The 14545-nt window shown below is 43.4% G+C and overlaps 1 protein-coding gene across 9 annotated transcripts in view; it reads right to left on the bottom strand.

Moving 5' to 3' along the window:
* Acaca (acetyl-CoA carboxylase alpha) overlaps positions 1-14545 on the bottom strand; it is a 271090-nt gene that overhangs the window by 217334 nt on the left and 39211 nt on the right. For 2 of the 9 annotated variants that reach the window (XM_029546016.1, XM_029546017.1), the window contains exon 1: positions 4995-5250. The exons of 2 other annotated variants lie outside the window; for them this stretch is intronic. In XM_029546016.1, coding sequence (XP_029401876.1) covers positions 4995-5155 — 161 coding nt within the window. In that variant the 5' untranslated portion in view covers positions 5156-5250. 5 more of the 9 variants (XM_029546020.1, XM_029546023.1, XM_029546022.1 and 2 more) reach the window with 5 other exon arrangements.

The following is a 14545-nucleotide window of genomic DNA, read 5'->3' as shown; positions in this document are numbered from 1 at the left end:
CTCTTCTGGCCTCCACACATGCATAGATAAATAAATATTTTTAAAATACATTCATTTTTATTGTTGTTCCCAAGTCTTCCTGATCTGTTGAGATACTATATTAGCACTGGAAAACTAAAGCAAGAAAAATATTTACAGTTTAAGGCAATATTCCTAATTCTTTTGGAGTTAAATCTCTCCCTAAAATTACATAGAAGTTTTAAGATACAGATAAGAACTATCTACTGAGAATATAACTCATGAGGCTCTAAATTCAATTCTAGCACCAAAAACCAAAAATAATCTCCTAAAACTTAGTTGACCTATGAAACATTAGATCAAATGATGAAATACATATAAACTGCTAGTTTTAAATGAAAAGAACCATTGAAAAAATATCTCTGCCAAGCAGTGGTAGCGCACACCTTTAGTCCCAGCTCTGGGAAGACAGAGGCAGGAGGAGTTTGGAGCCAGGCTGATCTACAGAGTTTCAGGACAGCCAGGGCTGCACAGGAAACCCTGTATGGGGGGAGGGGGGTGAATGGGGGGAGGGGGTTGGATCATATAAAGTGGTAAACTGGACCAGAAACTTCCTTAGATATTTTGGAGGAGGGAGGGGGGTCTGTTAAGACAGGGTTTCTTTGTGTAGCCTTGGCTGCTCTGGAACTCACTTGGTAGACCAGGCTGGCATCAAACTCAAGAGATCCACCAGCCTCTGCCCCCTGAGCGCTGGGATTAAAGGTGTGTGTGCATCATAAACTATTGACTCATGTGAAATGGAATCAAAAAAATTAAAGCTTGTCTGCCAGACCCAGGGATATCAATAACTACTAAAGAAAAAATACAAATAACTCAAGTATCCATCATCATGAACTAATCTGATATTACCTCTAATAAAATTAAAAACAAATTAATCAAGCTTCTACCAGCCTTACTATCCCCAGATATATGTATATGCACACACACATACATGTAAGCAATGACTAAATTTGAATGGTTAAAGAAAGATTGAAAAGCTTCACTTTTGAGTGTATTTCTGTCATAGGAGATTGGCCATAATTCATAAATGAGATCTTAAGAAAAAACTTCCTCAAAATCTTGGTCTATTTTTCAAACTTAAGAAGTTCATTCAAAAACTTCAAATGTCGTATTATCATGTCAAAGAAAATTATCTATACAGGCTGACTCTAAGATTATCTCATTCATAATTTATATATATGGTCATGTGATTTTAACCCCCAGTGTTACAAAATAGTAACTATTTTTGCAGCTCCTCAGGTAAGGAAGGGTCAGAACAGAATGCTGAAAGGATAGAATGAACTTAAGTCTCAATTAACAACACTGGAAAGTGGCATCAATTGAGGACATCAGCCTTTGGGTAGCGTGATTGACATCCCTTTGTGTGTTTGTTTTCTTTTTTTTCTTTTTTCTTTTTTTTTTTTTTGAGATAGGAGTCTTCTTATACAGCCCTTGGCTCACATGGAACCTGCTTCATAGACCACACTGGCCTCAAACTCATGCAAGTCCTCCTGTTTCTGCCCCCTGAGTTTGGAGATTACAGGCAAGGGCTATACCACACCCAACAAAATCCCTTATTGTGAAACTTTTTACCTGTGTCCTTAACCATCCTAAAACCAGATGGCGTAATGGCAACTTGAATAAGTAACAGCTTGGTAAGAGAACTCAATCATTAGAACACACTTGGTGAAGACTAACTGGCTAAACTTGTAAAATCTTCGCCAGGTCAGATACACTTCCCAGTAAGTGCAGCATCCTTGTAACGCTACTGTCAAGCGTTCTGTCTCTATCATGTCAAATGAACCACTGCATTCAAGGAAAGCTGTGAATTATTACAAACAAGACAGACAGACATAAACTACTTAACTAGGAATCTGTTTTCAATGTGGATGGATTGATGAGGACCACGTTTAAATGGGAGTTCCCTCAACAGTGATTAAGATTTATTTTTCAGCCAATAAGGCTTCAGTGCTTATTCATAAGCCTTCTGATTTTAAATGTATGGAAATATGCTTGATGCGTGGCTTCTACAGTTATTAATCTTTAAGAATATGCGAAGGGTGGTGAGATAGCTCAACTATCAAACAGACTTCAAGTTCAAGCATGGGAACTTGAGCTCAATGTACAGGGGAATGAGAGAACTAACTCCCTAGAATTGTCTTCTGACCTTACCCTGATCCCTCCTGTGCCCATACATATAGAAGATGTTTTTAAAAAGTTAAGAGAATGTCAGGCAGTGGTAGCACACGCCTTTAGTCCCAGCACTCAGGGGGCAAAGGCAGGCAGATTTCTGAATTTGGGGCCAGTCTGGTCTACAGAGAGAGTTCTAGGACAGCTAGAACTACATGGAGAAACCCTGCCACAAAACAAAACAAACAAAACAAAAAAAGTTAAAGAATGATAAAACAACTTTTTTTCTGAATGGCTTCAAAGAGTAGCCCAGCCTTTCCCAAGTAAAAACATTAAATTTAAGTGTATTACTGCACGATTTTAATTGTTGGTTCCTCACTCAATAATTAAGGTATTAGCTACCTTAAAACTGAAAACAAAACAAAAACAAAAAGCAAGGCTATCTAATTTTTTTTGACATGCCAAAATGGCGGCATCTACAAATAGGGTCCTATTCACAGAAACCCTGGGGCTCAAGTGGCCTGGGAGCTGTAGGTAGACATGCCTATTTTAAAGAAAGGTGCAATGAGGCTGAGAATGCTAAGTTGGTAATGTACATGCTTAGCATGCACAAAGCCCTGGTTCAATCCCCAGCAATGCATAAAAAAGATTTGAAGGCCAAGGAGACAGCGCAACACATAACAGCACTTTTTGCCAGGAACCCACATAATAGGAGAGAATCAACTCTCATAAATTGTCTTCTGACCTCATGTAAGCTTGTACAGGAGTGCACACACACATACACACGTCAAAAACAAAACAAATATGGCGGCACACACCTGTAATCCCAGAAGGTAGCTCAGCTGGTAAAGGGGACTGTTGTGAGCTGATGATCTCCGTTCAATCCCCAAGGCTCACATGATACAAGAGTAAACAGATCGGAGACTGTCTTCTGACCTCCACATGGCAGGCATGCTTACATTCCCCACAAAAAAATAGATAAAAAGTTTTTTGGTTTCTTTTTTTAAAGGGGTAAGTGCTTATGGAGCCTGACAACCTGAGTTCAAACCTGAAGACCCATTCCTAAAGGTTGTCCTCAGACCTCCACATATGCACCTGAGCACCTGCATGACCACACACACACACACACACACACACCAAATAAATATAAAACAAAAAAGGAAAAGGGTAAAGAAAAAGCTGGGTATGGTAGGGCACCCTTTAATCCCAACACTTGGAAGACAGAGGCAGACAGATCTGAGTTCAAGGCCAGCCTCGTCTATAAAGAAAGTTCCAGGACAGCCAGGGCCATACACTACTTGAGGAACAATCATATCTCAGGAGGGAAGGGAGGCAGGGAGAGAACACAGCAGAGTATGTCAGTCAGCACAGGCCTACAATCCTTATACTTGAGACTCTGAGACAAGAGAATTCCAAGTTCAAGGCTACATATATGAAGTCCCTTCAAATAAAAATAAAACACTGCCTTTAGACCAGTTAAACCAGTCTTCGTGGCAGGTAAAAATTTCCTACTTATTAGCTGAAAAGTGCTCTACACCTGAACTCATTCACAGCACTTTAGAGCTCTGCAAGGCTAGCTTTCACAATGACAGTTCTTTGATATTACTTAGTCATGGTCTGATGTAAAAATTCATTGTTTCCCAACTTTCCCTTCCATTTTGAAAACGACTTAATCTTTTCTTTGATGTATTTCTTTTCTCTGGTAAATCACAAGCAAACTCTATAACACTAATAAGCGCCAGCGGCTCCAGAAATCGGTATTTTACTGTTGACATCTTTCAAACCCACAAGTTTTGCTAATTATCATTGGGGTCACATCAATACTCCTGTTAAGGTTTAAATAGTATTTAGAAATAAACTGAAGCCAAAGAAGTGGGAAGAAACTTGCTACTTTGCGGAAAGCAAACACCTACTACCTGCACTGCTTTTTTTAAAAAATCCGACTGTTAGACAACAACGCTTTTCCAACAAGTGCTTGTCAAGTGAACCCAAAAAAATTCCCAAAACAGATGTCAAGGGCATCCCCATTCACCAAGCAACAGACAAATTAGGGTTCTCCTATCGGCTAACAGAGAGGAAACTAAACTATGTAACCAAGGAAAGCATACTTCCCAGCCTGAACTGTAGAATTAGAGGGAAAAATGAAACAAAAAAGTCAAAAGAAAACAACGTCTGAGAGTGAAGGCCAGATTATTAGATTTATTCTGCACGTTGGGAAGTTTCTGAAACAATTTATGTAGACATGGAATCAGGAAATCCTAGAGTCTTTTGTCTTAAATCTCTTAACAAAACCATCTAAAATTATTTCCTCTGATCAGTTATACTCCTGTATGCTTCTATAAAAACCCACAAGGCCTACATGAAGCCCCTGATTTTTAAAGCTTATTGGAAATGTCCACTTGCCAGATACACAAATCCAAACTATATACATATCGGCCCAGATGTGGGCAGAATCTCCACTCACATTTTCCTCTGAACTCTAGCTTCCTATCACCCTCTTAAGTCTTATCTCCAATAGCTGCCCTAAATTAGCAAGGCGAACCCAAAAGAGAGAGTTAAGAACTGGTGAGCACGCTTTTACTACTTACGTCCCTCATAGAAACCCTCAAATCCTGCGAGCAGGAACTGGCAAAGGGACAGCCCGCCTGGCCCGGGCTCTCCCCGCGATACAAAGGCACAGTGAGTGCCACAGCAGCCCGCGCCTCTGCGCCCCAAACCTCTCTCCGCAAGAGAGGACCGAGACTTTCCGTGCAACCAGACCCAACCCTCAACACCCGCCTCCCACGTGGTCTTCTCCCTCTCGGAGCCCAGGAGCCAACGCAAAGAATCAGACCCGCAAGTAGGCAGCAAGCACCGGGCAGACTCACTGGTTCCTCCCTAAGGGCCCAGGGCGGTACTCCTCCCAGGTTCCGGGGTCTCGGCCCGCAAGCCGCCGCACCCCAGAGCCCTCCACGCGGAGCTCGAGCGAGGGGACTCGGAGGCCGCGGAGCTGAGGAGAGGACTCGGCTACCCGGCTTGGGGTCTGCATGGGATGGAGCCCCACCGCGTGCCGGTGGAGGCTGGGAGGCCGCCCCCTGCCGGCTGCCCCTCCGCAGCCCGGTCCGCTCCGGGTTGCGCTGCGGCCCTCGCCTCACCTCAGACTGGCGGCACGCAGGGACCGACGGTCGCTGAGCCCCTGGGCCGAAGTGTGCTGGGCGGGAGGCGACGCCGGCGGCTCGGCGATGGCTGACAGGCGCTCGGCAGGCCGGCCCGGCACCGGGGCCGAGGAGGGCGGGGCTTCGGCGGACAGCCCCGCCCCCGGTCCGCCCCCGCCCGGCCGCCCACCTCAGCCGCCCAGCCCCATTAGGTCCGCGCGCGTCCGGGGTTACTCCAGGCCGTTCACCTCCGACCCCGCTCCGGGCAGCCGAGCGGTCTGGGCGCCAGGGGGAGGGGGCGAGGCGCGGGCTCGGGCCGGCGTCAGCCAATGGGCGCGCGGCGCGGGGCGGGGCGACGTGAGGCGATGCCGATGGTCCGAGCGCTGCTCTGCCATTCGGGGCCGAGCGGTGCTAGGGCGGGCGGGTCTGGGACGTGGTGGGTTCCCCTTCTGTCTGGGCGGGTTTGGGGCCAGCCCAACGGCTCCACCTCCCGGCGGAGAGCGGAGTGGAAGCTAAGGTTCTGCTCGAAACTCCCCTCAAGGACCTGCTGGCGAGTAGCGCGGGAAAGGAACCCCGGGGAGCCAAGAGGTGCGGTCGGCGACGTGCTGGCCCTGGATGGACAGTACCATTGCTAATCCTGACGCGCTAAAGAGGTCCGTGTCCTGCCTGACCACTGCCTTCAGATTAGTGGAGGCTAGCCAATGCAACCAGCCCCTTTGCTTAGCTCCCCAGCCTACCTCAAAAGGAGCTGCTGATGCTGGATCGCGGAGTATTTCTAAAGTGTTAGTAAAGAAAGTTTGGTGGTAAGGAGGGTCCAAAGGACAGCAGTCTCATGCCTGCCCTCCACAGTGCGTGCCAGCCTGACTTCTTAGATTGCTTTACACCCTTTACTGGGGTTGCTCCAAGCCTTTTGAGGTGAAATGAAGCCAACAAATTTCTCTAGTTTTATCACTTTACATACTTTCATGGCGGTATGTATTGAAGATTAATGGGGATTGGAAGACTTCCCAACACAATGCAGTCGTTGGCCATAGGTGCCGTGACACTGAGAGGAAATCCATTCGACAAGAATGGGGTGAGTTCTAACCTATTGCAAGAATTCAGAGGAGACCCAGAGTTCTTTTCCCAATCCCACACAAGCCTGTGATGGAGGCCAGGAAAGGTGCAGAAGAGGGCACTGTGGCCAGAAGAGTAGTTCAGTGCCAGAGGGCAAAAAGTGAAAAGGATGGAAAGCCACACCCCAGGAAACAAATTCTTGGATGGAAGCTAAGACAGGAAGATATTAAGATTGGTCAACAGGAACAATGGGATCCCTTATTGCCATAAGGTGGCAGCTTCTCCAGGAATTTACCCATTCACTTTTGAAGTAATAAGGATTAGAAACAAATTGGGGAATTCACAGATTTTACAAAACAGTGACCTATATTTTAACAGTAACTGTGTCAATGGGATAAATGTCAGCTGAACAAAGGAAATTCAAAGCTTTAAAAAAAAAAAAGATAATTGAGCAAGACTTTCTGGTTTAACTAGACGTTCGACTTACTGACTAAGAATAATCTGGGAAGCTTTGCCTCTCCATAGTAGTGCTCTCTGAAGCTGGCATGAAGAAGTGACCAAGAAAAAGAATTAAAAATCTTGAAGTCGCCTCTAATTCTTTCATCTTTTAAAGTTTCTTTCCCGAGAATTCTTAATGGTGTTGCTGTTTGTCACCTTTAGGAATGTCACAATAATGGGCTTACCCTCAAAAACTCAAGGACTGTGGGGTGTAACTATTTGCCTCACATGTGCAAGACCCTAGGTTCCACCCTCAAGTGAGGTATTCAAATAGACCAGCTCTTGGCAGTGAGTTGGCTCAGCAGGTAAAGGAGTTTGCAACCAAGCCTGAGGACCTAAGTACTATCCCAGCCCACACAGTAGAAGGAAAAAACTGAACAAAGTTCACATGTCCACTAGGATATGAAAATATCAACACACATACACAAAAAAATTGTCAAAAAAAAAAAGTAAAACAAACTACTCAAGGTAAGGACTAATGAAAGAGCTGTAAGAGTATACTTACACACGGCAGAGGCAGGAGAGTTGGGCCTTCAAGTTTGTACCTAGCCAGGCCTTGGGAGACTGAAGAAAGATACAAAACAACAAAAAGCTACAGGAGGAGAAACCAAGAATGAGTTAGGATAGCCTAAGACCACTCACAAAGAATCTGCTATCAAATGCTTACACACCCGAGCAGAGAAATGGCCAAAGGCTGTAAGACAGTAAGTAACTTCTGGAACTGGAACCACTCCTGAGTGTTGTGCTGTTTGGGACAGGCCAAGACCTGCCCATTCTACTATAGGCTTTGTAGAGCAGGTCTCCATGAGTCCTTGCCACACAAGCTGTGTGTCTGTAAGAGGTGGAGGAAGAAGGCCAAAGGGTGGAGAAAACATACTATACAAGGCTAGCAGGTGGAAGAGGAGGGCGAGTGTGAATTCTAGAAGCTGAAACTAGAAATCTTTTCTGGGCTGAATTATATCCCCAAAACCCAGTGCTGAAGTCCTAATCTACAGTACCTCAAGATATGTGGGAGAGCGGGGGGGGGGGGTTAAGATAGGGTCCTTAAAGATAAATTAAAACATGGTCATTTAGGGTAGACCCTAATAAAATATGACTGGTACAATTAAACAAATGGATATTAAGAAACAGATAGAGAAGATCCTTTGAAACCAGATAAGACAGTGATTGATAAGCCTAGAAGAAAATTTCAGAAGAAATTAACACTGTTGACAGTTTGATTATGGACTTCTAGCCTCCAAAAAAGTGTGAAGAATTCTATATTGTTTCTGTAGTGTTATATTTTGTTATAATAGCCCTAAAAGAATACAAGGCCTCCAGGATTTTTTAAGATGTCATGTTCCTACACAAGAGAGAAGGCTCAATAGCATTGACCATCTTCCAAAAGACCTGGGTTCAAGTCCCAGTACACATGTGGGTGGCTCACACAGTCTAATTCCAGTTCCAGGGAACACTAGGTCCTCTAGACACTAAATATATCCAGTTCTGACACCCTCTTCTAGCCTCTTCAGGTACCAGGCACGCATGTGGTACATAACAAACATGCAGGGAAAACACTTATACACATAAATTATTTATTTATTTTTTGGTTTTTTGAGACAGGGTTTCTCTGTATAGCCCTGGCTGTCCTGGAACTCACTTTGTAGACCAGGCTGGCCTCGAACTCAGAAATCCACCTGCCTCTGCCTCCCAAGTGCTGGGATTAAAGGCATGCGCCACCATTCCTGGCACATAAATTATTTTTTAAAAATAATTGTGTAAAGAGGAAGCCAGCTCTTCCTGTAAGTGTCCTGAGGTGGCCTGTGAAAATGGCTCACGAATCTCTTGACCCAGAAAACCCTACAAAAGCATGTAAATCAAGAGGTTCAAATCATTGTGTTCACTTTAAGAAGGTGAAACTGTGCAGGCCATCAAGGACACACATATTCAAAAAGCCACCAAATACCTGAAACATGTCACTTTAAAGAAGCAATGTGTGTCCTTCCAGCTGTTTAATGGTAGAGTTGGTAGGTCATCTAGACCAAAGAGTGGGACAGGACAAAGAATGTAGCTCAAAAGGAATGCTGAATGCTTGCTGCACATGCTTAAAAATGCAGAGACTTTGAACTTAAGGGTTTAGATGTAAGTCCTCTAGACACTGAACATACCCAGATGAGCCAAGCATCTACAATGAAGCAGCAAATTTACAGAGCTCATGGCCAGATTACCCCACATGTGACTCCCCTGCCACATTGCAATGAGCCTCACTGAGAAGGAACAAATTATTCCCCAGAAGAAGCTGAAGAGACAAAACTTATGACACAGGAATAAATTTAGCATGAATAAATAAAAGTTTAAGAAAAGGAAACTGAGCACAGTACATGCCTGTAATCTAAGCATGCTGGAGGCCAAAGCAGGAGGATCAAGCATTCAAGACAATCCTTGGTTATATAGCAACTTTGAGGCTAGTCAGACTACATGAAACAAAACTAGATTCCAAAACAAAACTATTAAAAAATGAAGTTATGGGGCTGGAGAGATGGCTCAGTGGTTAAGAGCACTGACTGCTCTTCCAGGGGTCCTGAGTTCAATTCCCAGCAACCACATGGTGGCTTACAACCATCTGTAACAGNATCTGATGTCCTCTTCTGGTGGGTCTGAAGACGGCTACAGTGAACTCACATAAAATTAATTAATTAATTAATTAAAAAAGAAGCTGTATAGAGGTGTAAGGAATTGATACTAAGCATCCTGACTACCTTCGTTGACCTCTTTCCCTGTGTGGGAAAAGTCTGAGAAGTCCTTGTCTTTACAGTGATTATAATCTGTTTGGAAAGACAAAAAGAACACTCTTTTTTGTTGTTGTTTTGTCTTTTTGTTTTTGTTTTGTTTTTAATACAGGGTTTCTCAGTGTCAAGCTGGTTGTCCTGGAAATTGCTCTGTAGACCAGGATGGCCTCAAACTCACAGAGGTCTGCCCACCTCTGCCTCCTGAATGCTGGGATTAAAGGCATGTGCCACCACTGCCCAGCTAAAACTAACACTCTTAAACAGTAGCTGTATCTCACTCCTTAGATGACAGCCGTGCAAATTTGTAAAGGGCATAGGTGAGAGGATAAATTATCAAGAGTAGATAAACCTATATGTATGTAAATAGTATATTAGCAATTTCCATATAGTTCCATTTGGCAGTCATTTCTGCTTAAGATTTAGAGCATTATTTCTCAAGGTATGTTCCACTGGCTGCCTGCACTAGGAACATTGGAGTGATTGTTTAAAGTGTAGATTCCTGATGCATCAAGATGGCTCAACCTGTAAAAGTACTTGGCACTGATGGTGATGACCTGAGTTTGATCCCCAGGTCCCACACATTGGAAAACAGCATTAGAACAGCCTCCCACAAGTTATCTAACCTCCACATCAACACCATGTCATGTTCATACCCACGTGCAAGAGCACACACATGCACACTCATACACACACACACACATACACACAATGTATGTATAATTTTTTAAAAAGAAAAATGCAGAGTCTTTTAAAAAGGAAACCTGGTAATTGTTCACAGTGAAGTTTGAAAACACAAGTTTAGTATTTGGCATTATTGTTCCCCTGTCCGCTGCTAGAGTGTCTTGTTGAACAGCAATGTCTCCAACACCTGCATTTCTAAGATAAGAATCTTCATGTCAGGCTTGGGTTGAACTAAAGAAGGGAAGAGTGAGTACCGTGTAATAAGTACCACATGGAGCTGGTGGAGCTCAGCGGGAAAGCATCTGCCTAGCATGCATGAGGCCCTGGGCTTAATCCCAGGACCACAAAAGGGAGGGGAAGGAAAGAACGTGCCTTAATGGAAATCAGCCTCATGGGTAAAATTCCCAGACATTAGCTGAGTATGGTAGCAAAAACTGGTAACGCCAGCCGTCTGGAGGCAGTAGCAGGAGGATCACAAGTGTGAAGGCAAGCTAAGCTGCACAAAGGGCTTGAGGTCAGCTACATAGTGAAAGCCCCATAGTCACAGCCTGACCTGGCTTCTAGCATTTGCCATAACTGTTCATTCCTCTGCTGTCAGATTTTTTTTTTAATCTTTTAGTCCTTGGAAGTCTTGGGGCAGGAGAGATGACTCAATGATTAAGAACACTGACTGCTCTTCCTGAAGATCCGGGTTCAATTCCCAGAACCTACATAGCAGCTCACAATTATCTGTAACTCCAGTTCCAGGGCTTCCGAGACACCCACACACACAGAGACATACATGCAGGCAAAACACCAATGAACATAAAATAAAAATGAATTTAAGAAAAGAAAATCTCATTATTTTCTTCACCAGCTTCCATTTATTTCTTTGCTATGCATCCTAGCAGCAACATCCTACCAGCATGATGTACACTATGTTAATTCTGCTATAATTTTGTGTGTATACCAAAGACATCATTCTACAGTTTCATATAAGGCCAGACATATAGATACTAGTTACTGCTTCGTTGATTGAAATAAAGATTAGCACTGAGTGGGAGTGGCACAGACCTTTAATGCCAGCACTTGGGAGGCAGAGGCAGGCAGATATCTGAGTTTGAGGACAGCCTGGTCTACAGAGTAAGTTCCAGGATAGCCAGGGCTACACAGAGAGATCCTGTCTCAAACAACAACAACAAAACAAGAACAACAAACAAACCAAAAGAAAAAAAGGAAGACAGACAGAAGAGAGGAGAGGAGAGGAGAGGAGAAAAGAGAGAAGAGAGAAAGATAGATTCGCTCCGTACCTGAAAGGCCTCTGCGCTCTTGACCTCTGCCTATCAGTCTTCACTTTGCCTTTGGGAGGTAAAGCCTCCAGTAAGCTACTTAGCAGCTCTATTGATAATCAGAATTCAAAAAAGCCAGCCCCTTGCCAAAAAACAGTGGCTCCAGTTTTAAGATAAAAGGCACAGAGGCCTTATCTGAACACCAGTCCCTTTGCCCTGGTCAAGCATTCAAGTTTGTCCAGAGTTAAGAGTCTTTCGGAACCTCACACCATAAGGTCAGAAAATCTCCTCAGGGAGGCCTCTTTATAAGACCAGTCCTGGTGTCGAAAGACAAGGTTCCATTGCATAATGAAGGACAGTGTTTGTCCTGGAGACTGCCCACGGTGTTTTCACATGGACACTGGGGGTTCCACAGGCTATGGGATTTCACATGGCACTCAGCTCTCCCTCCTCCATTCTTATCCAGTTCCCAAAACTTCCAGGCCCTAGCTGTATTTTAGGCACTACCACATGAGTTTTTCCCTGCATGAGACCTGCACCCAGGGTGTGGTGTGAGTGTGCCTCTGTGTGTGTGTGTGTGTGTGTGTGTGTGTGTTATAATGTGCATACAAATACATGCATATACACCCATACCTCAAAATTAAACACCTGGAGAAATGTAAACGACCCTTTACTTAAAGGTAGGAAAATAGGTTGATTTATTTAATTGTTGCTGAGTCCTGGGATTCTGACCTTGTGTTACTCTGCTTTACAACCTACACACCTCATTCTCCTACACCCATGAAAGGCTTCCTGGCTAATTATTTCCCTCCCCTGTCATTACCTCCTGTTTACATTTTTCCAGTATCTCTATTACATCTATATCAGACTTAAGGTGTTCCTGCTGCATGTTTAGGCATTGGTCTTCCTCAAATACCCTTAACACCCCACTGCTGCCATTGCGTATGAAGCACAGTAAATCATAAAAATAACTAACATAGTATTTTCAGTCTTTACTGTCAAGAAACACTGATCCATCACTCATCTTCTTTTTAACTTTTGTGTTCTTTCAGTCCTTACTTTTTTTTGAGACCCATGATCTGAGCTAGCCCAAATTCTTCATTCTTCCACTTCTACCTCCAGAGGGAATGAGGGAGTACAGGCATGTGCTAACCATGCCTGTCTTCCTTTATTAGATCTTAACCAGATCTCAGTGCCCCTGTCCCTAAAGAGAAAGCTACTTCTGATTAGTAGCCTAGACATACAGTAGAAAGCTAGCACACAAGCCCTGTGCATCTGCAGACCTCCTGAGCCAATGCGACTGATTAGCTTCATGAAAACAAAGGATGGTGACAATCAAAAGTAATACAAGGGAAATGTACCTGAAATCAATGAGTGAGGTGACCATAATCTCTTAAATAGAGGGTCAGTACAAACTGAGAAGAATTGATTCTTAGGAGTCTAAGCCAAAGATAGGGGAAGCTTCTTTTGTGCTATAGATTATTTAAGAACAAAACACAAAGACAAAAAAACCCTTGAGCTCTTTAATCAGAGAGACCAGGCCTAAAATCCTGAGCCAGCCACTAATTAGCTTTGTTGCTAATTAGACTGTGAACAAGTAACTCCTTTCCTGTGTCTCTGCCTCCTTAACTATACAATGGACTGTAGGGTGGTATTTGGATGAAATGGAGTTAAAATGTAAAGCCCCTAGTATGGAGCTAGGAACACAGGCGGCACACAGAAAAGAGCACTTGCTCTTTTTTCTTCAAGCCCCCTTTACCCATTTTCTATGAGCACTTAGAACACCTTGCCCTATGGATCCCCTATTGATTCAGGAGTTCTAGGTTATTAAAGTTTATGATATTAATTCAGAATAGTAGAGCATGTGTAAACGAATCCCGTGCTTGGAGAGAAGGAGCAGATGTCCATGATCTAAGATTTGGGGACCAACCAAAGGGATCCTCAGGCTCTTTTCATGTCCTACTGAAACAGTTCTTTAACCTCTCTGTCAAGAATATGAGACAGGGAGCTGAGATGCCTCGGGAGTTTGGAGTCCTTGCTGCTCTTGCAGAGGACACAGTTTGATTCCTAAAACCCAATGGTGGTGCACCACTATCCATGACTCTCCAGTTCCAGGACCTCTGATGCTCTCTTTTGACCTCCAAGGGCACCAAGCATGCAAGTGATGTACACACACACACACACACACACACACACACACACACACACTCACATATGCAGGCAAAACACTTGCACATAAAATGAATAAATCTAATAAAAAAATTTAAAAGAATATAGAACAAGTACATGCTACAAGAAGAATTATTATTGAAAACAACTTCTTAAAAAATAATTTACTATAGTCAAGCTGCACATAACTTACAGACCCTCTAGCTCAGGTTCAGCCTTTGTATTTATACCCTAGGAAACCTTCAAACTTGTTCCAGGAATATTGCAGCAATAGAGTATTCAAATTGTGCTACATTCATACACTGGAATATTATAAAGCAGTAAATACAAACAAAAAGTTGCTACATGAAACATTATAAATCAAGTTTAAAATTAGTACTGAGCCAAGAAAAAAAAATAGACAGATCCTAATATGGTGGTGCATGCCTTTAATCCCAGCACTCAGGAGGTAGAAGCAAGTGGATCTCTGTGAGTTTGTGGCCAGACTTGTCTAAATAATGAGTTCTAGGACACTTAGGGCTGTATAGACACCCCCTAGCAAAAAAGAAAAGAAAAGAAAAGAAAAAACAACAAAAAAAACTTCTTTAAAAACCTTTAATTAAATAAACAAAAAAATTCTTAGGTTTCTAATTTAAAATATAGGCTAGGCCAGGAGTGGTGATATGACCTTAATTCCATGCAAGACAGGCAGACCTCTGTGAGTCTGGTCTGGAAGTCGAGTTTGTGTACGGAATTGCAAGACAGTTGGGACTACACAGGAAGACCCACTAGCAAAAGAAAGAAAAAGAGAGGGGAAGGAAGGAAGGAAGGAAGGAAGGAAGGAAGGAAGGAAGGAAGGAAGGAA

Source organism: Mus pahari, chromosome 14 (genome assembly GCF_900095145.1).
Source record: "Mus pahari chromosome 14, PAHARI_EIJ_v1.1, whole genome shotgun sequence".
Lineage (NCBI taxonomy): Eukaryota > Metazoa > Chordata > Mammalia > Rodentia > Muridae > Mus > Mus pahari.
This window is presented reverse-complemented; position numbering and strand designations above follow the sequence as displayed.